Source organism: Grampus griseus, assembly GCF_964374135.1.
Source record: "Grampus griseus genome assembly, chromosome: 5".
In the NCBI taxonomy this organism is placed as follows: Eukaryota; Metazoa; Chordata; class Mammalia; order Artiodactyla; family Delphinidae; genus Grampus; species Grampus griseus.
The window spans coordinates 88,060,783-88,083,288 of record NC_138998.1 but is presented as its reverse complement, the minus strand read 5'-3'; the positions used below and the strand labels follow the sequence as shown (position 1 = coordinate 88,083,288).

Below are 22,506 nucleotides of genomic sequence, written 5' to 3'. Positions count from 1 at the left end.
AAGTTTACAGTTTACAAGAACTAGAAAGTGCAAGTTGTAAAATGTCAACTGGTCTAATATGTACATCACAGCATTTTTTGAAAAATGATGATTTGACCATTTTAAAATTTAGGTATTTCTAACCTTCAGCGTGTTCTCAAACCTCCAAATATTCTACACAGATTGGAATGTGCCAAAAGATATTCTTTAGTTTTCTCTCCTTTTCCAAATTCAAAGGTACATCAAAGTTAATTAAGCAAGTTTACAAGGGCGACAGACATTAGCTCCTGTTTTTTCTGACTCTGTCTGCTATACTATGTTCTATGTGACTTTTGTATTAAAAGTGTAAAAATAGAAAATGAGACATAGCAGACATGACAGAAACAGTCCTAATAACAGGAGGCTGCTTGGAGCTATGAAAAACACCTGGATGTAAGAACCAGCAAGATGGATGTGACTTCAAATACAAGCTTGTCTTTGCAACAACCATGTGACTACGGATGAGTCGCTTCAACTTTTTGTCTCGTGTGAAAAATGGGAATAATACCTGCCTAGCCACTTGGGATTCCGTGAGGAGTAAAACGGATAATGTTCAGTACAGACTTGGAAGACATTAGGTGCCTGGCAAATGTTATTCTCCTTTCCCAACCAAGAATGGTACCAAATATAATTCTTTCCCTCCACCCATCCTGTAGCTCCTCTCATTCCACAAAAACAGCTTTTCTTTTCAAATTCATGATCATGGGCTATTACAACTGACATACTTACTGGACTGATTAAATATATCTATCATTAAAGGACAATGACAAAGTTGTATCAGTCCTTCTATATGGATATGATATATAGAGTACATCAGACTTTCTGAGGGAGTTACTGACATGAATTAATATATTATGTATTTTTTAAATGCATATACATGTCGGGTTAAATATATATGAATCAAAGTTTTTCTCAAAAATGTCTACTCTATAATTATGTTCCCGTTGTTTAACTAAATAGAATACTGACTTTGTAAGGGACCCCAAAACAGAGTATTGGAGGGTATGACATAATCACTCTGTGACAGTAAATGGCATACTGATTGTCTTCAAATTTAAAAAAAGCATTTTGCTATAAAAATAAGTTCACACCAACTGGCATTATTGTAATAGGATGGTCACCTTTCATGCCTATCACTGTGATGACAAAAAAAGTCATCAACCAGCTTTTTCTTTCTGAAGTCTTTAAAGAGGCCTTTGCTTTTCATTGAAGATTTCTATGACATTTATTTTATATTTATTTTGATAAATGCATAATTAACATTTCAAATTTAAGTTTTGAAGAAAGTTATGGTTATATAGCACATCATGGTTCACACACACCAAAAAATGCTGAAAACTAGTAACACTTCCCTAAAAATTTGTTTCTCAAAGTTATCACAGCTTCCAAAGTCTGACTTTACTTGGACAACAGTGATTATTTTCAATTTAACTTGCTTAACACCTGAACTGGACATCAAGTCAACCCTACCAATGTAAACAATGGTTTTGTAATATAGGCTTGCTATTTTTATTTTAACCTTATATAAGTGATACTTTTACTTGAAGCATACTCTATCTTAAATTGTTAAGCAGTACGAGAAGAGGGAAGGAACTGGGACCAACCCTCCAGAGTTTAAATGGCAAAGGACACAGGGAAAGAGAAGTTGTCAGCTGGACCCCTGGGCAGTTCTCTTCTTCATCTAACCAAACACTGAACTAAGTTTTCACTCTGTATTGAGAAGTTTTAACATATGTGTACATGAAAATATATACTTTATAAATACTTTCCATTGATTACGCTGGTTGGGGGATTTTGACCATATTATGCTTAATATCATAAGATGTCACAAGCTAAGGAAGAGAAACTGTCATAATGATCACCAAATCTGCCTACTCAGAAATCAGAATTTGTTTTAACATAGTACAGAGGATTCTAGCAAACAGAAAATCTTATGTCTTACCTCCGTTTCTCTTGAAGAATCTTCTGCTTTGCTTTTACATCTTCCAAAGCTTTCCATAATACATCCTGGAGAAGTACATTTGGTTAGGAGAGCACATAATGCCATTAAAAAATGAGAGCTGAGTTGATATTTATTATCCTATTATCTAAAGGTTTCACAAGGGTAATAGTGATAGGTCACATTGCCTAATGCAATTCTACAATAGCAGATACTCAATAAATACTTGATAAATGATTAAGTTCCAATAGCTAAGAAGACAAACCAAATCCAAGCCCACAGTTCTCCCTTTGCACATATGCCAATGTCCTCTCTGGCTGTTACAGAAAGAGTCACTGCTTCCTGTAATGTCACAGTGGCTTTCACACAAACTATGTGAAAGCTTGGGAAAGTCATTCAATGCACCTAGACTCTGGCTTTTGTCTGTGAGAACAGAAAATGCTGAATCACGTGATCCATCACTAAGGCTTCCTTCGGGAAAAAAAAAATTGTAATTAAAAAATTTTATCAGAGGCCAAAAGAAAATGTCTCCTCTATATCAAATTCCATATACCCCTAACTAATCCTCCGCAAACTTTCCCTTTATAGGGTATCCTATCCTGGGCTTTCTCCCTTTCAGAGTGCCTCAATACTGGTACCCACCTGTCTTTCTTTTCTTCTCTTTTAATTTGATATACTGGCTCATTCACTACCCTATCTCTGGTATGCTCTCTATAACCAGGCAGAAAAAAAAATGCATTGTTATTATTTCACAAATAAGAATAGACTTTTAATGTGATCCATCCACTTGATGTGAAAGATGGGCATCTCATTTGATGGCTATACCTCTGACTGAACCTTATTTTCGCAGCCTTTAAAGTAAAAGAAAATGGTAAATGCTTGGTAAGTATTTCACTTCAAATTCAACCACCCAACCGCCTAGAGGAATTTAAGAGGTCAAAAGCCGAGGTCATTCTGCTTAGCTCTCTTCTCTGAGTTAAAGAAACCAGTGTGCATCAGAGCAACAAAGCAAGCTGCTCAAAGACATCCCTGCCCTTCCTGTCAATGAACTTAGAGCACAGAGCAAAGGGGCAGCGAGAGGTAACTGGCTAAGGCAAGAAGAAAGCAAGGTCCTGACCCGTTAGAAAGAGTCTGTTTCTCTTGTCTCCCAAATACATACAGCCAACGATTGATTTTTTTAGAGACAAAATAAAGAAAGCTTAAACTCTTCCTTAAAAGTCAACAACAATAAGATAGGTCTATGTTTACCTTAAAAAAAAAAATAAGTGAAAAAAAAAAGGTAAAAGAATTTGGGGAAAGTCATGGATAGATTTGGGGAATTAACATGTGCTACTCTTTGATTTCATCCCATATTCACGACCATTAGATATGAGAGCTCTTTATCAGACACGCTCTTGAAAGTTTGAGGGCAAATTACAGAAAGAATTCATATACTGAGTGCGCAGAAGAGGATGAAGGAAGGGTGAAGTGAAGCATTTTTTTCTCCCTATACCTCCTTATCCCATGCAAGCACGTAAATATGTCGTGCAATGACTTACTGTGGTAGCAAGCTTGGTACCATATTTTTGGTAAAAGTTAGCAAACTTAAAATACATGTCCGGCCGCAATATTCTTTTTCTCTTAGTTTCTATGCACTATAATTAATAATAATAGTTCTTTATAACCTATCTTACTCATGGGCATATTGCAAGGATTACATAGAATGTTTATGAACTGTGTGGAGCAACTCATAAGAAAAGAGCTTTGTAAGCTGGAAGCATTGTTAGTAATATTCATAATTATAGTAAATAATTCTTAGCACTAGAAAGAAGGATTGCTTATTAATCTTCTCCTTGTTCTCCCTATTTATTTAGGTCCATAGGGAGCTATAATTTGAAGAGATATTTTCAGGGAGACTTGATAGGCTAGTTTTTTCTGCTAGCTTTTCATTATTTTCTCCTTTTCTCTATCACTTTTCCCTTCTTTTTTTTTTTTTTTTTTTTTTTGGTATGCGGGCCTCTCACTGTTGTGGCCTCTCCCGTTGCGGAGCACAGGCTCCGGACGCGCAGGCTCAGTGGTCATGGCTCACGGGCCTAGCTGCTCCGCAGCCTGTGGGATCTTCCCGGACCGGGGCACGAACCCACGTCCCCTGCATCGGCAGGCGGACTCTCAACCACTGCACCACCAGGGAAGCCCTCCCTTCCTTTTAAAGAAATGAGTTGTGATGATCTTCCTTACTTCTCAATTCACCCCACATTTTGTTCACCTTTGCTCTCAATCTCAGCCTACCCCCACTTGCTGAGTTTCCTCCCCTGTCTCTGCACCCATCTATTCTGTTTACCTGTGTTAAAATTAACAATCTTCCGAGCTTGTTTAAAGGTTTAAGAAGTAAGTGATAAATAAGAGTCATCTGTGTACAGGAAAAAGCAAATGACCCTGTTCACCATTTAAGAAGACTACTCTATATGTCATACCTTGGCAGGAGAAGACAAAGAAGCTCTGTCAGAGTGGTTTCCTTTGACTTGTGCTTCTTTCAATATGAGTTCAGCTAGAAACAGAAGCAAGATGATTCAATAAAATGAAACCCTTTCAAGCATCTTTAAATGAATATTACATATATATAATATATCCATGACCAGTAAGAATGGCTTACAGATGATAATCTCAGAAAATCCTGTATTCCTTCTATAGCTTTCACACATTCCAAGACTAGGTAGCCATACAGGGTCCTCTAAGTCATGACAACTTATAGGGCATATATATATATATATATATATATACACACACATACAAATTCAAAAGTCATGACTGAATGTTTGGCTGACTGGAAACTCTCTAAAATCCATGAAATATGGATACAGAGCTACTCTTCCCTCCTGGATCATTGGGGAAGGATGGCTTTGTCCTTTTGTGGGAGGAGTGAATGTGTAGAGCATGCCTTCTTTTTTTTTTTTTTTGTGGTACGAGGGCCTCTCACTGTTGTCGCCTCTCTCATTGAGGAGCACAGGCTCCGGACGCGCAGGCTCAGCGGCCATGGCTCACAGGCCTAGCCGCTCCGCGGCATGTGGGATCTTCCCAGACCGGGGCACGAACCCGTGTCCCCTGCATCGGCAGGCGAACTCTCAACTACTGCGCCACCAGGGAAGCCCAGAGCATGCCTTCTTAAAGTGGATGCAACACCAGTCTCTAAAATGATCTAACTCTGCATCAGGACAACCCTAATATACATCAATCTAGTTCCAAGTGTGTACGCAGAACTTGAATTACTTTTATAATAATAACATCATATTTAGACAAAATCAAAGATGGAAAACGTGTTATGAAGTTCCTTAGAGGTAGGAATTACATTTGATTACTTGTGTTTATTCCTATAATGCCCAAAGCAGGGTATGTCTCAGAATAACTGCTCAATTAACGTCTGCTGGATAAATTAACAATAACGATGTAGGCCATAGGTAATTACATACCTATCTTTACTGCTTCTTCTGCCTTTTTAACTTCATTTTTAAATGCTCCTTTAAAAGAAGATGTGACATACAGATACTTTCTGAAATGAAACAAGAAAGGACGTAAGTCAGATTATCATTTTAAAGTTCATAATACAAAAATGTTCTTTAGGAAGACTATATACTCCAGAGATATGTTATTATTAAGAAAAAGTCATCAAGTAAGTTGCATTCAGCTGGTAAGTCAGCAAAGTTTAGGCCTAAAAAAAATTTCTTGCCTTTTGATACTTGGCAATTTTGCTTTAGTAAGGGAACTTCAGGAGAGATATAAGAAAATCTCTGGCCACACAAATGTTCACTTATACATGTAAAATAGGACAATTTTCTTAAAAAGAAAATTTTCTATGTAACTGCTCCATTATCAAAGTTTCTGGTTAATATACCTAGCCCTCTTACCCAGATCATCACTGATACTGGATAAACTGCTTCTCTCAGTCCCTAATTTTGTCTGATACCCATGTAGACTCAGGAGCTTAACATTCTCTGATAACTTCAATGTTTAGAAAGGCAGTGTTTAGAAAGGCAGTGAGAGTTAGATGGAGAATTCTATAACATCTCTTGAAGCCAAAACATTTAAAGACATATAAAAAGAGGCATCTGTTCAGGCAGAGGAGAGAGTCTACATCTATATGCCCAATGAGCCTATGCCAGGCATAGGCAAAATACTGCTCGTGGGCCTAATTAGGCCAGCAGCTTGTTTCTGTTACAGTCTAAGACCTAAGACCTTGTGCGCTGCAACAAGAGAAGCCACCGCAATGAGAAGCCCACGCACCGCAACGAAGAGTAGCCCCCACTCGCCGCAACTAGAGAAAGCCCTCGCGCAGCAACGAAGACCCAACTCGGCCAATAAATAAATAAACAAATAAATTTAAATAAATAAATATACACCAATAGAAAAAGGTAATCTGTGTGTCTCTGCCTTGCAAAAACAGCCTAACACTCTCATGCTGAGCTAGCTCTGTCTTCCACTTCTATCCAGCCATCCAAGTTCTGCCCTCTAGAATTCCAACCATCACATGGCAGCTTTTCACGTTTTCACTCAGGCCCTGTGTATTCCCTCAGCCACGGCATGATGCTCAATTCCACCAATGACCCCCTACCAGATAACCAGATAGTTAATTTATACTGTGAGCTAGGAAGTCCCTTCCCTCCTAAAGCATCCTCATCTGAACATCACCCTCCAGACATGGTATAAGCAGGACATGGTTTATTGGTAGTGTTACCATCTTGCTCTTTTCTTTTCTTTTCTTTTATAATTGAGATTTTATTGGTTGTTTTGAGGATCAGTATACAGACATTTCAATTTGTACACAATTCTCAATATACGTACCAAAAATCTAAAAAATCATGTAGTTGTGATTCTTTTCTGAACAGTTATTCCAGTGACTTTCCAGCTTAAAATTTGGAGGCAAATTTCCCTTCACAGGATATCAAGTACCAATACCTTCAAATACTAATATGCTATTATATCGTAAGTCCAACTAATTCACAATTTAATATCATATACACTACACACTCAAATTGTCAGTCATCCACAGCACATTAACAGTTACTAGAAGAACTGGACTACCATTACCAAAGATGTTACAAAGTGCACAAAATTCTGCCCAGGAGAGCCAAGATCAAGGGGTGAGTGGTTTCCTTTAGGAAACAATTCTACCAAAAACAACATGGGAAACACGTAATGTAAAGCGTTTAAGACATTAAATGCACAACTGTCTCCAAACTGCCATTTAGTGTGCTTTGTATTATAGGATAGAAAAGCTACCCCCCATCTGTGGAATGTTAAGCTGACACCCAAGACAATCAAAGCCTCCCATATTCAATATCCCACTATTTTCTGACTCTACCAAAAAATAAACAACCAGCAAACGCTGCTCTTAAAAAAGAGCGTTTACACTTAAAAAATGGGATGAGGTGGGACTCCCTCCTTTTTAAAAATGTTTCTAGTTACTAAAAAACCTGCATTTACAAAATAGTTGATAAAAATATTCCTCTGGATTGTACAAGGAGGGAGACAGGGACCCCTGATAGGACCAGGTGGGTGATATTAATCAGACTTGGCTTCTTTCCCTCCTGCTTCATCGGAAGCTGGGCTCTCCTCGTTTTTAGCTTCTCCATTTTCTGCAGGTGAGTCTGTCTTAGTGTCTTGGTTAGCCACTTCAGCCTGTTTTCCCTTTGCTCCCCTTTTCCCTTCTGTTTGCACTTTTTTGTCTGAAGATTTATCCTTTCCTGCCGCCTTTTTTGGCTTCGTTTCTACTTTTGCAGGAGCCGGTTTCTTCCTCTTGGGCATCGTGGCGGCGGGGTGGGCGCGGGCCGGGTGCCTGCGGGCGCAGAGCCTTCGCGAAGCTGGGCTGCCTGGCCGCTGCCGCTGCTCCCGCCGCCCGAGCCGCTGGCACCCGCGGCGGAGCGGGGGGAGAACGGATGGCTACCATCTTGTGCTGCTAGCTAAGTTCCATAAATATTTTCAGCAACCCTGTCACACTATCAGCTTAGATTAAGCTTGTGGTCAATGAAAACATCTATTTTTTTCATGTAAATCACTGTCCAAGTCTAGCATATTAACACAATAGATTTTTTAAATCTAAATTCGGGACTGTAGGTTATTTATACTACATTTATCTTTCGTATTTCAACTCTCTCACATCTTGTTCGCATTATGCCTGATATAAGATACTCCTTCTAGTTCAGGGTCTATTATGAATTCAAACATGCCTGTTTTTTACCCAAGCTATTGATAAAAACACTGAAGAGAATATGATTAAGGGAGGAAACCAATGACATGACACCAAAAATTCCCCCCTAGCACCTTCTGAACTTGTTAGAGACATTGGGGTAAAGGAACTACAGCAACTGTAAGTCCATCCACACAATTAAAATACAATCTTCTTCTTTCTGTTTGCTACGAAAATATAGAGAAATGACTGACCATAAAGTATAGGTATGTATTCTTATAAATAATACTTCAGGGTTCATGTCTAGAAGTTTATTGGAGGCTGGATAGTCAAGTGGACAGAGTATTTAATCATTTTTAATACATTTTACATGCTTCTACTCTGGTCCTATAGGGTCATTCCCAGCTTTTAATTTGTTTCCATACAGCCATTAGAGCTAGAGTGCCTTTTAAGGAAGAAATAAAGTAAGGGTCACCCCACTAGGGGTGAAATAACATGCAGAGAACGCCACATATTTCTTACACAAAACTTTTGCCACCAGAGAAGCTGTGAGGAAAACAATATGCAAGTAAATAAGTCAAATGGAGAGAAAGTTAAGCCTAAGGGATAAAGCCATGAAAAATTAAACCTGGCTATACTGTAGATCCCAAAACATATCAGACTTAACAGTTTATCAGAGCCCCGTGTAAGTACCAGAGCCTCCTTAAGTATCTTTGAAGGAATAAAATAAATATTTATATTATATCTACTTCCTGGTTCTAAGAATATTACACTGAAAGGTGCATTAAAAAATATACTAGGGTAGGAAACAGCCATCACTTGATATAAGTAATTTAGGTAGACGAAATTCAATTTAATAAAATTCCCTCAGAATATAGGGATAAATCCACATTTTCCACTGGCTTAAACCATTTTTTATCCAAACTCACTAAGAGAGGAATAATTTAATTTGAAAAGATGAGCTATATTGATTGATCCAGGAGACCCTTGGTGCTTCCCAGAAGAATGAGACTGATGAAAAGGAAGTATCACTTTGATATGAATTAAGGAACAAACAGATTTATACAGTAAGTCTCAGGCTTGGTGTACTTCATTTTTCAAAATATGACCTGCAGTAGAATCAGAAATCAAAAGTAAAGCTTTTGAGGAATCCATTCGTGTGTGGTCAGGGCATTCAATTCAGAGATCCACAATTTTTCATGTTAATATCAATATGAGTGATTGCAAGGCCCCAGAACAGCAACTACTTATTCATGGAAATAAGACAATATAACAAATGTGGGTCTGTTATAAAGAATTAGTGTGGTATAGGGGAAAGAGCATGGAATTTGAATTGGTACAGAATTCGGAGCCAGAAGATTTGAGTTCTTATCTAGTTCTGACATTTATTTATTTCTAAATGATGATAAAACATAACCCACAGGGTCACTCCAAAATTAAATAACAATGTATATCAAAAGGCGTACATATAGACAATGTACAAGCATTAAATATTCCTCCCAGTAGATAGTAAACTCCTGAAAACTAGAACTAATCTTATCTTTCTAGCACAATCTCAGACTAACAGGTTTTGATAAATGTTTAGAAAATAAATGACCACCCACACACCACACACCAAGAAAAAAAAAACTGTTCTCATAGCATGCATAGTTGTGCAAGATAAGTTATATCATAGGCAAATGTAAGCTTAAAAAAAGCTTATGCTAAAATATAAATGGTAATTAAAATATAAGTGAACCAGATGTACATATGTGCATTCTCTATATAAAATATACATACACATATATGTGTATGACTTAATAGTTCAAATATATTTGAGTAAAAAGAAAATATAAGTGAACAGATTTTTTTAATAGAACCCATTACAATCAAAGCACCTAGGAGTCACTGAAGTAAATAACATATTCCTACTTGGGGGGACCATCTAACTGCAGTGTTCACTCCAGTATGTTACTATTATGGCCAAATATTTGTTTCATATAATTACTCTTCAGCAAACCTTCCAGAATGCAGTTTGAATTTTATTTGCAATTGTAAAAATCTTACTATCAAATTATAAAAATCTTACTATCAAATCACTTTAACAATTGGGGTGGGAGGTATTTTACAAATGAAAACTCTATGAAGATAATTGAACAAAGGTGAGTTACCTGGGTCTGTAGAGGCAATAACATAGGTATTTTGTTTTAACTCTTTTGGCCTGAATGAATATTCTCATCCAAGGGTCAAAATACAGAACAGATGTATAGGCTCTGAATGACCGTCTCTCTGGAAAACTAGAAAAGAAAATATCAAAGGCCATACTGTAGACAATGTAATAATGACATTATTTGAGAAGAAAAAATAAGACTACCAAGTCATAATGGTTACTACTAGCAGCTTCAGGAACTTTTTTCTAAACCTAATGACACAACAAATACCAGCAAATCCTGCAACACTCACACACCCCTAAATACAAGGGCTTCCGTGAATAACCTACACATTGATTAGAACTGAACTCTGGCTGGCAACTAGCCGATTCAAAGTAGACTTACATCAGCAATAGAAAAGATACTTTTCATTAAAGCTATCAGCCCAGAAGGACAAAACCGCCTCAAATATACAAAACAATCCCCCTGCTCAAACATAACAAAATGAATCTAGGCCCACATGAATGAAATATATTTCCATGAAGTTACTGCAAACAGAGAAATACAATAAAATGTTTCATTTGCTTTGAAAATTATGAACAAGAAACATAAAACTTCACTCTGTAAGTGCAATTAAGTGTTAAAATAAGTATTAATGGCCAGCTGAGGGGAGAAGTCTGATAACATGATAAGTGAAAAAGAAAAGAGAAAAATAAAGGGTGGAAAGGCAATAAAATGGGAGCAGAAACAACATAAATAGCCTATGAAGAAAACTACCCTTGTAAAACTGCACATTGTTGAGAAGTCGCTGAGTTGCTGTATAACAACAACTCCAGGGACCTTCTATATTAAAGTCTACTTGTGAACTGTAAATCCTCTCCAATTAGACAAGAAATAAAGATCAAAAACAGGCCCAGCCATGCTTAAGAAGTAGTGCTCTTCATCTCCTGGGTCCTAGAAAAGTCTACAAGGGAAGGGCTACAAGGCACAAATAGAAAGCAGGGAGCAGTAAACCTATCATTTTTATAATCCTACCTCAGTCCAGAGGGAGACAAGTTGGTGGAAAGGAAATATAAAGCCTGTTGAGGGGTGGCTGCTCAATGGGGTCACATTATTGGCAATTACTCAGTAAGAAAGAACCGAGCTCCAAGGAATTTACAAAAATGAAGACGAAATCCATAGGCAGTCCAAGGATTTCCTGGTTGGTTATAAGTTCCTCCAGGCAGGATCTGAAGCTCATTATGAAGTCAGGAATTTCTATTAGTTGTTTAAAAAGCAAGCCTTCAGTAGAATTTCCCAATATAAATTACATAAAAGTATCTAGTCCATGGCTATTACTCCATAAATACAAGTGCAGCTTTAATGTGACACGAAAGGCTATCTGCATGACTACAGTAATGTAGTCAATTATTAGTATACCAGAAGCTGCACAGTCAAGTAAGTCCTCCCCTGTTAAGAGAAAAAAAAAAGTCACCTTGGGACACTATAAAAATTCTGAGGACTTCTGCCATTATTCAAATCCTTTCTGGATCTCCTGATTTGAAATTGCCCTTACAGCTAGAAGCTCCTTCTTTTGACTCTCCTCAAAGCTAACACTTCTTTGTCATTTGAAGGTAAAAGTCAAAAGTAATTCAGAGACAAGTTTGAGAATTTGAGAAATCTGGTGAGAGATCCAACTGGGTTAAACAAGTTTGGGTTAAAAAAAATATTATACAAATATAAAATAAGGACACTAATATGTCTACTTCTTAACAGGTCACTTCTTTACTCATTCCATTAATATTTATAGGTAAATATTCATAGCATGTTTGCTGGGGATCCTCAAGACCTCCCCTACGTGAGGAAGATGTGCTAGAAGGTCTCACGGGACTTAGCATGTAATTGTATTCATGGCTAAGCTTTATCGTGGTGACGAAGTAAGGATATACAATGGCTCCTATGGAAAAGAGAGGTGATGTCTGGAGGAATCCTCGTGTGGCTTTCTTATGTTCTCCCCCTCTCATGAAGGGTCACACAGAGAATACTCTTTCCCCAGCTATGAAAATGTAGCAACGTGTGTGTGATGCTTCTGCCTCAGGAAGCCCATTAGAGACTCTGGGCCCTCAAGGCTTTTTCATCATTGTTTGTTCTTTGCTTCTGTTTTTGTTTTTGTCTTTTTTACTGGGGCTGGTCATATAAACACCCTCTGCCTAGCATGTATAAAAGTTCCAGAGTCCCAGAAAAAAAAGTAGATTTTCAGCATATATCATGTTATTTGCACAGTCTGGACACAGTGAGCCACCTTCACCTGTTACAGAAAGTTTTATATCAGTGAGGGGAACTGTTTACCAGCCAAGTTCCCAGAAGCCAGCCAAGGGCCAATCTTGCAAGCAAGACTTCTAGCATTAACCCTTTGCTACACACACACCTACTTTTTTTTTTTTTTTTTTTTTGCGATACGCGGGCCTCTCACTGCTGTGGCCTCCCCCGTTGCGGAGCACAGGCACCGGACACGCAGGCTCAGCGGTCACGGCTCACGGGCCCAGCTGCTCCGCAGCATGTGGGATCCTCCCGGACCGGGGCACGAACCCGTGTCCCCTGCATCGGCAGGCGGACTCCCAACCACTGCGCCACCAAGGAAGCCCCCACACACCTACTTTTGAAAGTTCCTATTTACTTGTGACAAAGAGAACAGCAATACTTCTTATGCTATTATTATGTCAGTGACAGAAAGACAAAGAAGGCTAAATATGACATCTGTATATGAACCAGGCTTCCCAATGTCACTTTCAAACGTCTTTATGTGATACATAAGGTCCTTCATGATCTGGACCCCACTTAACTCTCCAGCCTCGTCTCCTGCCAGTTTCAGTCTAGCCATTTAGGACCACTTCAGTTCTCCAGATATGGGGTCATGCTTTCTTACCCCCAAGCCTTGACACATTCAATTCTGTGGCCATTTTCAGTGAGCTGCTCTTCACGCTTCAGATCGCACTTCCTCTCAAAGCCTTCCCTCACTCCCCAAGATTGGGTGAGTCACTCTTCGGTGCTCCCCTCCTTTTTCTGTGGCCCCCTCCACAGCACTTGCTGCTTTGTGGTGTCGTTGACTGTTTACTTACTTGTATCTCCATCAGGCTGTACCCTCCATGAGGCTAGCATCCTCATCAATAAACATTTGTTGAATAAATGATAATTATTCAGGACTTCCTTGGCTTAATTTAGAACGAACACCACAGGGTTCCCTGTACAAGACTTTTTAATGACTGATCATCCTCAGTGATGATGTTACCAGTGTTTACAAATAAAGCCACCCACTGGGGAAACTGAGATACAAATGTACTCTGTCATCATGGTATCTTCAGAAGATCTAAGAAAAAATATAGTGTTACTCTCCATCATGCAGGAGCTGCTTCATAGATCTTCTCCAAGAGGTGTTCGTCTCGTTTCCTCCTAAATGTCTTTTCCAACCTAAAGTTTTCCAGAAGTATCCATATTTCTCTCTCTTTGTCTGTATCATCTTTCTCTCTTACTTTCTATTTAACTGTCTATAATAAACTGAGAAAAGAAGAGAGAGAGCAAGCTCCCTAACACACACACACACACACACACACACACACACACACACACACACCCGTCATGTGACAGACTTGAGAAGGGAAAATTTTCAGGCAGAAACTGGCTTTATAGTCTGTGGAATATGATAGAGGAGCTGGGGTAATCTATGTGCTTGTCCCCTACTCAGCAATGGGTATTCGCAAAAAGTCTCAAATTTAGCCTCCAGCTGTGGCTGTGGCCTCTGTGTGGCCTCTCTCTTCTCCCAGACTAATCACCCTGTCCTCCTGCTGTTGGAAGTGTTGCTCCATATGTGGCATACCATGGGTGGACTGGTGTGTTGGGACCACCAAACTATGTTAAGGGTAGGAGAGGGTCCAGAAAGAGGGGTCTCATGACCAAGGTCAAATCTCCTTTACCTACCAATTCAGATTCTCTGTGGCTGGAGTCTGAGAATGTGAATTTTTTTTTAACTATCCAGGTGTTTCTTTAACTCCACCAGTTTTAAGAACCATTGCCTGGTAGACCTACTGGACAGGGTAGTATGTAAAGCAGTTTTCCTGAAAGAAGGGAGCAGAACAATCTCTTGAAGGTGTTTGGACCTAGGACACCCTCCACATTTATCTACACTGGGTACACAGACAACAGACTCCCATCCAGTCCAACCACTGAGCTACCTTCCATAGTTGAGAAAACAACTCTAAAATCTGGGCACCAGACTAAATTAGATCCCTTTTGGAGTATCTCTGAAGTGTCATATTTCTATTCATGAAAATACTGTATACTATAACCAAAACTGGTTTATCATTTTCTAAATTTATTGCTAAAAATCCCTATAAAATCTCTGAAGAGTTCTTGAAGTTGAAATTAACAAGGCCTATATTATCTTGAATATAAAGAAGTGCGTAAAGATTTTTAACTAGTTTAAGTTCTGAACTATAAAGGGGCTAACTAAATTTAATCTCAGGGTAGATTATACCTAAGAGAAATGTCAACTCAGAGAGGCAATTTAAAAGAAAAGTTATAAGCTGCGCAAAGTAATGAAAGTGCTTCTGCCATAACCATAGTATGGCAAGCACTACATTATAACAATCTGAAGCTGTGACTTTTGATGTGTTCCTAGCCAGCTCAGTTAAGACATAAACTAGAGACATTATGGAATGCTGCCCAATGACTGTCAATTTAGAAACACACTGGCAACATGACACCTAATTTCAAAACATTACTTAGCACAAAATTTCAACTCCATTACTCCGTATTATATCATTACTTTTGGATGGATTCCTCTAGTTGCCTGAGATCCTGAGCCATGATGGATTCCAGGGGCAAGAAAGGCCCTTTTGATAACAGCCAATTCCATGACATGCCTTTTTTTTTTTTACTAGAGTCCGTGGTTTCTTCCATTTTTTCATAAAGTTGAATATGTTAAGAAGATATTAAGTAATTGAAAACAACATGGGCAAAAGGAAATTGCATACATAACAGACCAAGTGAAATGGTCATATGATCCTGGCCCCCCAAAAGGGAATCAGGAAAAATGTTATAGGAGTGATCAAGCCTTCACAGTTTGGAAGTCAAAAAAGATTTCAAAGGTAATAGAAGCACTTTACAAAATTTCCTAAAACTCCCCCTCTCATCCTAATAAAGGTCCCCAGTGATCTTCAGGGATGGAGGACAGTAGAACCCACTACGGAAAGTGCCAGCACCTTCCAATGAAAGTATCTGCAATATCCTTAGAAAATTACCTAGACATTGACATTCAATTCGGTTTACCTTAATTCATCTGTTACTTGCTATGTACCAGGCACTGAGTTAGTTTACAGAGCATTATAGTAAGTGCTAGAAAGAAGTGCTATGGGAGAAGAAGAATGGACAGAATTAAAATGCACTGAGAACTTCCACATGCCCAGTACTGTGCCTCTTCTATTTCTACAGTATTCGTATTAAGTAGATGATGCAATAGCCTCATCCTGTAGATGAGAACACTGAAGTTCAGAGACCACAAATAACTTATCATTAGAATGAAAGCTCTCTCAACAGAATTCAAGCCACTTGGGGGCAGAGATATTTGTTTTCTTCCCTGATATATCCCCAGATCCTAAAGCAAGGCCTGATACTTACACTCAGTAAATATCCACTGAATGAGTGAATGTAAAATGAATCTATCTATAGTCCGTTACTCAGTGGAAGAACCAGAATTTGAGACCAGTTCTAAGTGACTACAAAGTTCATGCTTTTTATAATGTACCTACTGCCTCCAAGGCTGAGTGGCTGGACGCCCAGCACTGCTGCAGAGTGGTGGGAATTAGTGGACGGGCTCAGGCAGCCTCCATCCACAGCCCCTACCTGCCTGTAAGCCTGAGGTTCTGGCTCCTTCAACTCCATCCACAGAACAGGATTCAAGGATATGGTGCCCATATTTTCTAATTCTGTATGGACTTTACAAAGAACATATGATATGGCATTAGACTGCAAATGCTGCCCATTCATTCAATTAACCCTAATGTCTCTGCTGACAGACCATGACATCATATAAAGGAATCTTTTTTTAAAAATCAAAGACATAGCTAGAATCAAGTTGGTAGACTTAGAACACATACTAGTCTCCTGCTGAAATCCAAGGAAGAATAGTAAGGATGCTTGGGTGCGTAGAGAAGAATGAGAAAAAGGGGAAAGAAGATCAGAGAAATATAAGCGACTAATATGCAGGATGCTGCAGAACACTGTACAGACATTGACTTTTTCTCTGGGTGAAATGGGAAGTCACTGGAGAATTCTATACAGAGACTGTTTAAAAGACTACTCTGGCTGCTACAGAGGAGCAAGGGTAGAATAGTTTTTACAGGGCCAAGGGTGGAAGCAGGAAGACCAGTCGACCAGTGGGAGGACTTCTGCAATAATCCAGGTGAGATATGAGGGTAGCCTGGACCAGGATCATAGCAGCAGAGGAGATGATAAGTGGTTGGATCTGGATCTATTTGAAGGCAGAGCCCATATGAAAGTAATAAGTTACAAGAGTCCTCCAACTGCTGAGTATGAAGAATTAGAGAAAGCCAAGACCCACATTATGGAATTATTAAAGGTTAAGAGAAAATCCTAAAAGCTATGCACAGGAAAAATGAGCATTACAAAATTTTAATAATTACATCTTCATCAGACTTCTCACTAACAACATGGATTCAAGAAGTCAAACAAGTAATAAGTACTGAGAAAAACAATTTTTAAACCAATATTCCTTTAACCATTTAAATACTGAGGTACAAAGGGGAAATAAAGGTACGTTTTTTTGAATTTTATTTTTTTTATACAGCAGGTTCTTATTAGTTACCTATTTTATACATATTAGTGTATATATGTCAATCCCAATCTCCCAATTCATCCCACAACCAGCCCCCACTTTCCCCCCTTGGTTTCTTCTCTACATCTGTGTCTCTATTCCTGCCTTGCAAAACAGTTCATCACTACCATTTTTCTGGATTCCACATATATGTGTTAATATACGAAATTTGTTTTTCTTTCTGACTTACTTCACTCTGTATGACAGTCACTAGGTCCATCCATGTCTCTACAAATGACCCAATCTCGTTCCTTTTTATGGCTGAGTAATATTCCATTGTATATATGTACCACATCTTCCTTATCCATTCATCTGTCGATGGGCATTTAGGTTGCTTCCATGTCCTGCCTATTGTAAAGACTACTGCAATAAATATTGGGGTGCATGTGTCTTTTTGAATTATGGTTTTCTCTGGATATTTGCCCAGTAGTGGGATTGCTGGATCATATGGTAATTCTATTTTTAGTTTTTTAAGGAACGTCCATACTGTTCTCCATAGTGACTGTATCAATTTACATTCCCATTAACCGTACAAGAGGGTTCCCTTTTCTCCACACCCTCTCCAGCATTTGTTGTTTGTAGATTTTCTGATGATGGCCATTCTAACAGGTGTGAGGTGATACCTCACTGTAGTTTTGATTTGCATTTCTCTAATGATTAGCGACGTTGAGCAGCTTTTCATATGCCTCTTGGCCATGTGTATGTCTTCTTTGGAGAAATGTCTATTTAGGTCTTCCAGCCATTTTTTGATTGGGTTGTTTGTTATTTTAATATTGAGCTGCATGAGCTGTTTATATATTGAGGAGATTAATTCTTTCCCCGTTGATTTGTTAGCAAATATTTTCTCCCATTCTGAGGGCTGTCTTTTCATTTTGTTTATAGTTTCTTTGCTGTGCAAAAGCTTTTAAGTTTCATTACGTCCCATTTTTTTTTTAATTTCCATTACTCTAGGAGGTGGGTCATAAAAGATCTTGCTGTGATTTATGTCAAAGAGTGTTCTTTGTATGTTTTCCTCTAAGAGTTTTATAGTGCCCACTCTTACATTTAGGTCTTTAATCCATTTTGAGTTTATTTTTGTACATGGTGTTAGAGAGTGTTCTAAATTCATTCTTTAACATCTAGCTGTCCAGTTTTCCCAGCCCCACTTATTGAAGAGACTGTCTTTTCTCCACTGTATATCCTTACTCCCTTTGTCATAGATTAATTGACCATAAGTGTGTGGGTTTATCTCTGGGCTTTCTATCCTGTTCCATTGATCTATATTTCTGTTTTTGTGCCAGTACCATATTGTCTTGATTACTATAGCTTTGTAGTATAGTCTGAAGTCAGAGAGTCTGATTCCTCCAGCTCCGTTTTTTTCCCTCAATATTGGTTTGGCTATTCAGGGTCTTTTGTGTCCCTATACAAATTTTAAGATTATTTGTTCTAGTTCTGTAAAAAATGCCATTGGTAATTTGATAGAGATTGCATTGAATCTGTAGATTGCCTTGGGTAGTACAGTCATTTTCACAATACTGATTCTTCCAATTCAAGAACATGGTATATCTCTCCATCTGTTTGTGTCACCTTTGATTTCTTCTATCAGTGTCTTATAATTTTCTGCATACAGGTCTTATGTCTCCCTAGGTATGTTTATTCCTAGGTATTTTATTCTTACTGTTGCAGTGGTGAACAGGAGTGTTTCCTTAATTTCTCTTTCAGATTTTTCATCATTAGTGTAAAGGAATGCAAGAGATTTCTGTGCATTAATTTTGTATCCTGCAACTTTACCAAATTCATTAATTAGCTCTAGTAGTTTTCTGGTGGCATCTTTAGGATTCTCTATGTATAGTATCATGTCATTTGCAAACAGTGACAGCTTTACTTCTTCTTTTCCAATTTCTGTTCCTTTTATTTCTTTTTCTTCTCAGACTGCCATGGATAGGACTTCCAAAAGTCCTAGTCTCTGCTGAATAATAGTGGTGAGAGTGGGCAACCTTGTCTTGTTCCTGATCTTAGAGGAAATGCTTTCCGTTTTTCACCACTGTGAATGATGTTTGCTGTGGATTTGTCGTATATGGCCTTTATTATGTTGAGGTAGGTACCCTCTGTGCCCATGTTCTGGAGAGTTCTTATCGTAAATCAGTATTGAATTTTGTCAAAAGCTTTTTCTGCATCTATTGAGATGATCATATGGTTTTTCTCCTTCAATTTGTTAATATGGTGTATCACATTGATTGATTTGCATATATTGAAGAATCCTTGCATCTCTGTAATAAATCCCAATTGATCATGGTGTATGATCCTTTTAATGTGTTGTTGGATTCTGTTTGCTAGTATTTTGTTGAGGATTTTTGCATCTATATCCATCAGTGATATTGGTCTGTACATTTATTTTTTTGTAGTATCCTTGTCTGGTTTTGGTATCAGGGTGATGGTCGCCTCGTAGAATGAGTTTGAGAGTATTCCTTCCTCTGTGATTTTCTGGAAGAGTTTGAGAAAGATGGGTGTTAGTGCTTCTCTAAATGTTTGATAGAATTCACCTGTGAAGCAATCTGGTCCTGGACTTTTGTTTGTTGGCAGATTTTTAATCACAGTTTCAACTTCACTACTTGTGACTGGTCTGTTCATATTTTCTATTTCTTCCTGGTACAGTCTTGGAAGGCTATACCTTTCTAAAATTCTGTCCATTTCTTCCAGATTGTCCATTTTATTGGTATAAAGTTGCTTGTAGTAGTCTCTTAGGATGCTTTGTATTTTGCAGTGTCTGTTGTAACTTCTCCTTTTTCATTTCTAATTTTATTGATTTAAGTCCTCTCCCTCTTCTTCTTGATGAGTCTTGGTAAAGGTTTATAAATTTTGTTTATCATTTCAAAGAACCAGTTTTATTTTTATTGATCTTTGGTATTGTTTTGTTTCTATTTCATTTATTTCTGCTCTGATCTTTATGATTTCTTCTGTTCTACTAACTTTGGGCCTTGTTTCTTCTTCTTTCTCTGGTTACTTTAGGTGTAAGGTTAGATTGTTTATTTGATATTTTTCTTGTTTCTTGAGGTTGGATGGTATTGCTATACACTATCCTCTTAGAACTGCTTTTGCTGCATTCCCTAGGTATTGGATCATCATGTTTTCATTGTCATTTGTCTCTAGGTATTTTTTATTTCCTCTTTGATGTCTTCAGTTATCTCTTGGTTATTTAGTACCATATTGTTTAGCCTCCATGTGTTTGTGGTTTTTACAGTTTTTCCCCTGTAATTGGTATCTAATCTCATAGCGTGGTCATTGGAAAAGATGCTTGATATGATTTCAATTTTCTTAAATTTATGGAGGCTTGATTTGTGACCCAAGATGTGGTCTCTCCTGGAGACTGTTCCATGTGCACTTGAGAAGAAAATGTAATCTGCTGTTTTCAGATGGAATGTCCTATAAATATCAATCAAATCTATCTGGTCTATTGTGTCATTTAAAGCTTGTGTTTCCTTATTTAGTTTCTGCCCGGATGATCTGTCCATTGTTGTAAATGAGTTGTTAAAAGTCCCCCACTATTACTGTGTTACTGTCGATTTCCTCTTTTATAGCTGTTAGCAGTTGCCTTATGTATTGAGGTGCTCCTATGTTGGGTGCATATATATTTATAATTGTTGTATCTTCTTCTTGGATTGATTCCTTGATCATTATGTAGGGATCAATAATATGACTGATCATATTATTGATCATATGATATGATCATATAATATATTGATCATATAATATAATCATAATGATGTATGTAATACAACATACATCATACATCATTATGTATGCATCACTTCCTTGTCTCTTGTAACATTCTTTTTTTTAAGTTCTATTTTGTCCGATATGAGTATTGCTACTCCAGCTTTCTTTGGATTTCCATTTGCATTGAGTATCTTTTTCCATCCACTCAATTTCAGTCTGTAAGTGTCCCTAGGTGTGAAGTGGGTCTCTTGTAGACAGCATATATATGGGTCTTGCTTTTGTATCCATTTAGCGAGCCTGTGTCTTTTGGTTGGAGCATTCAATCCATTCACATTTAAGGTAATTATCAATCTGTATATACCTATTACCATTTTCTTAATTCTTTTGCATTTGTTTTTGTAGGTCCTCTTCTTCTCTTGTGTTTCCCACTCAGAAAAGATCCATTAGCATTTGTTGTAGAGGTGGTGGTGATGAATCCTCTTAGCGTTTGCTTGTCTGTAAAGCTTTTGATTTCTCCATGGAATCTGAATGAGATCCTTGTCAGGTAGATTAACCTTGGTTGTAGGTTCTTCCCTTTCATCACTTTAAATATATCATGCTACTCCCTTCTGGCTTGTAGAGTTTCTGCTGAGAAATCAGCTGTTAACCTTATGGGAATTCCCTTCTATGTTATTTGTCATTTTTCCCTTGTTGCTTTTAATAAATTTTGTCTTTAATTTTTGTCAATTTGATTACTATGTGTCTCAGCGTGTTTCTCCTTGGGTTTATCCTGCCTGAGACTCTCTGCGCTTCCTGGACTTGGATGGCTATTTCCTTTCCCATGTTAGGGAAGTTTTCAACTGTAATCTCTTCAAATATTTTCTTGGGTCCTTTCTCTCTCTCTTCTCCTCCTGGGACCCCTGTAATGGGAATGTTAGTGCATTTAATGTTGTCCCAGAGATCTCTTAGGCTGTCTTCATTTCTTTTCATTCTTTTTTCTATATTCTGTTCTGCGGCAGTGAATTCCACCATTCTGTCTTCCAGGTCACTTGTCCGTTCTTCTGCCTCAGTTATTCTCCTATTGATTCCTTCTAGTGTATTTTTCATTTCACTTATTAAATTGTTCATTTCTGTTTATTTGTTCTTTAATTCTTCTAGGTGTTTGCTAAACATTTCCTGCACATTCTCAATCTTTGCCTCCATTCTTTTTCTGAGGTCCTGGATCATCTTCACTATCATTATTCTGAATTCTTTTTCTGGAAGGTTGCCTATCTCCCTTTATTTAGCTGTTTTTCTGGGGTTTTATCTTGTTCCTTCATCTGGTACATAGTCCTCTGCCTTTTCATTTTGTCTATGTTTCTGTGAATGTGGTTTTCGTTCCACAGGCTGCAGGATTGTAGTTCTTCTTGCTTCTGTGTCTGCCCTCTGGTCAATGAGGCTACCTAATAGGCTTGTGCAAGTTTCCTGATGGGAGGGACTGGTGGTGAGTAGAGCTGGGTGTTTCTCTGGTGGGAAGAGCTCAGTAAAACTTTAATCCACTGGTCTGCTGATGGGTGGGGCTGAGTTCCCTCCCTGTTGGTTGTTTGGCCTGAGGCAACCCAGCACTGGAGCCTATGGGCTCTTTTGTGTGGCTATTGGCAGACTCCAGAAGGGCTCACGCCAAGGAGTACTTCCCAGAACTTCTGCTGCCAGTGTCCTGCTCCCTGCCATGGGCCAC

At 38.2% G+C, this 22,506-nt stretch overlaps 1 protein-coding gene across 1 annotated transcript in view; it reads right to left on the bottom strand.

Annotated features, from left to right (window-relative positions):
* The window catches only part of MORC1 (MORC family CW-type zinc finger 1), a gene marked incomplete at its 3' end in the record, with an annotated part of 179,097 nt that overhangs the window by 104,351 nt on the left and 52,240 nt on the right, over positions 1 to 22,506 (bottom strand). The window contains exons 9-12 of the mRNA XM_082655264.1: positions 10,268 to 10,393; positions 5,404 to 5,483; positions 4,411 to 4,484; positions 1,961 to 2,025 (exon numbers count right to left, since the gene is read on the bottom strand). Of these exons, the coding sequence (XP_082511390.1) occupies positions 1,961 to 2,025; positions 4,411 to 4,484; positions 5,404 to 5,483; positions 10,268 to 10,393 (345 nt within the window). The remainder of the gene's footprint in view (positions 1 to 1,960; positions 2,026 to 4,410; positions 4,485 to 5,403; positions 5,484 to 10,267; positions 10,394 to 22,506) is intronic.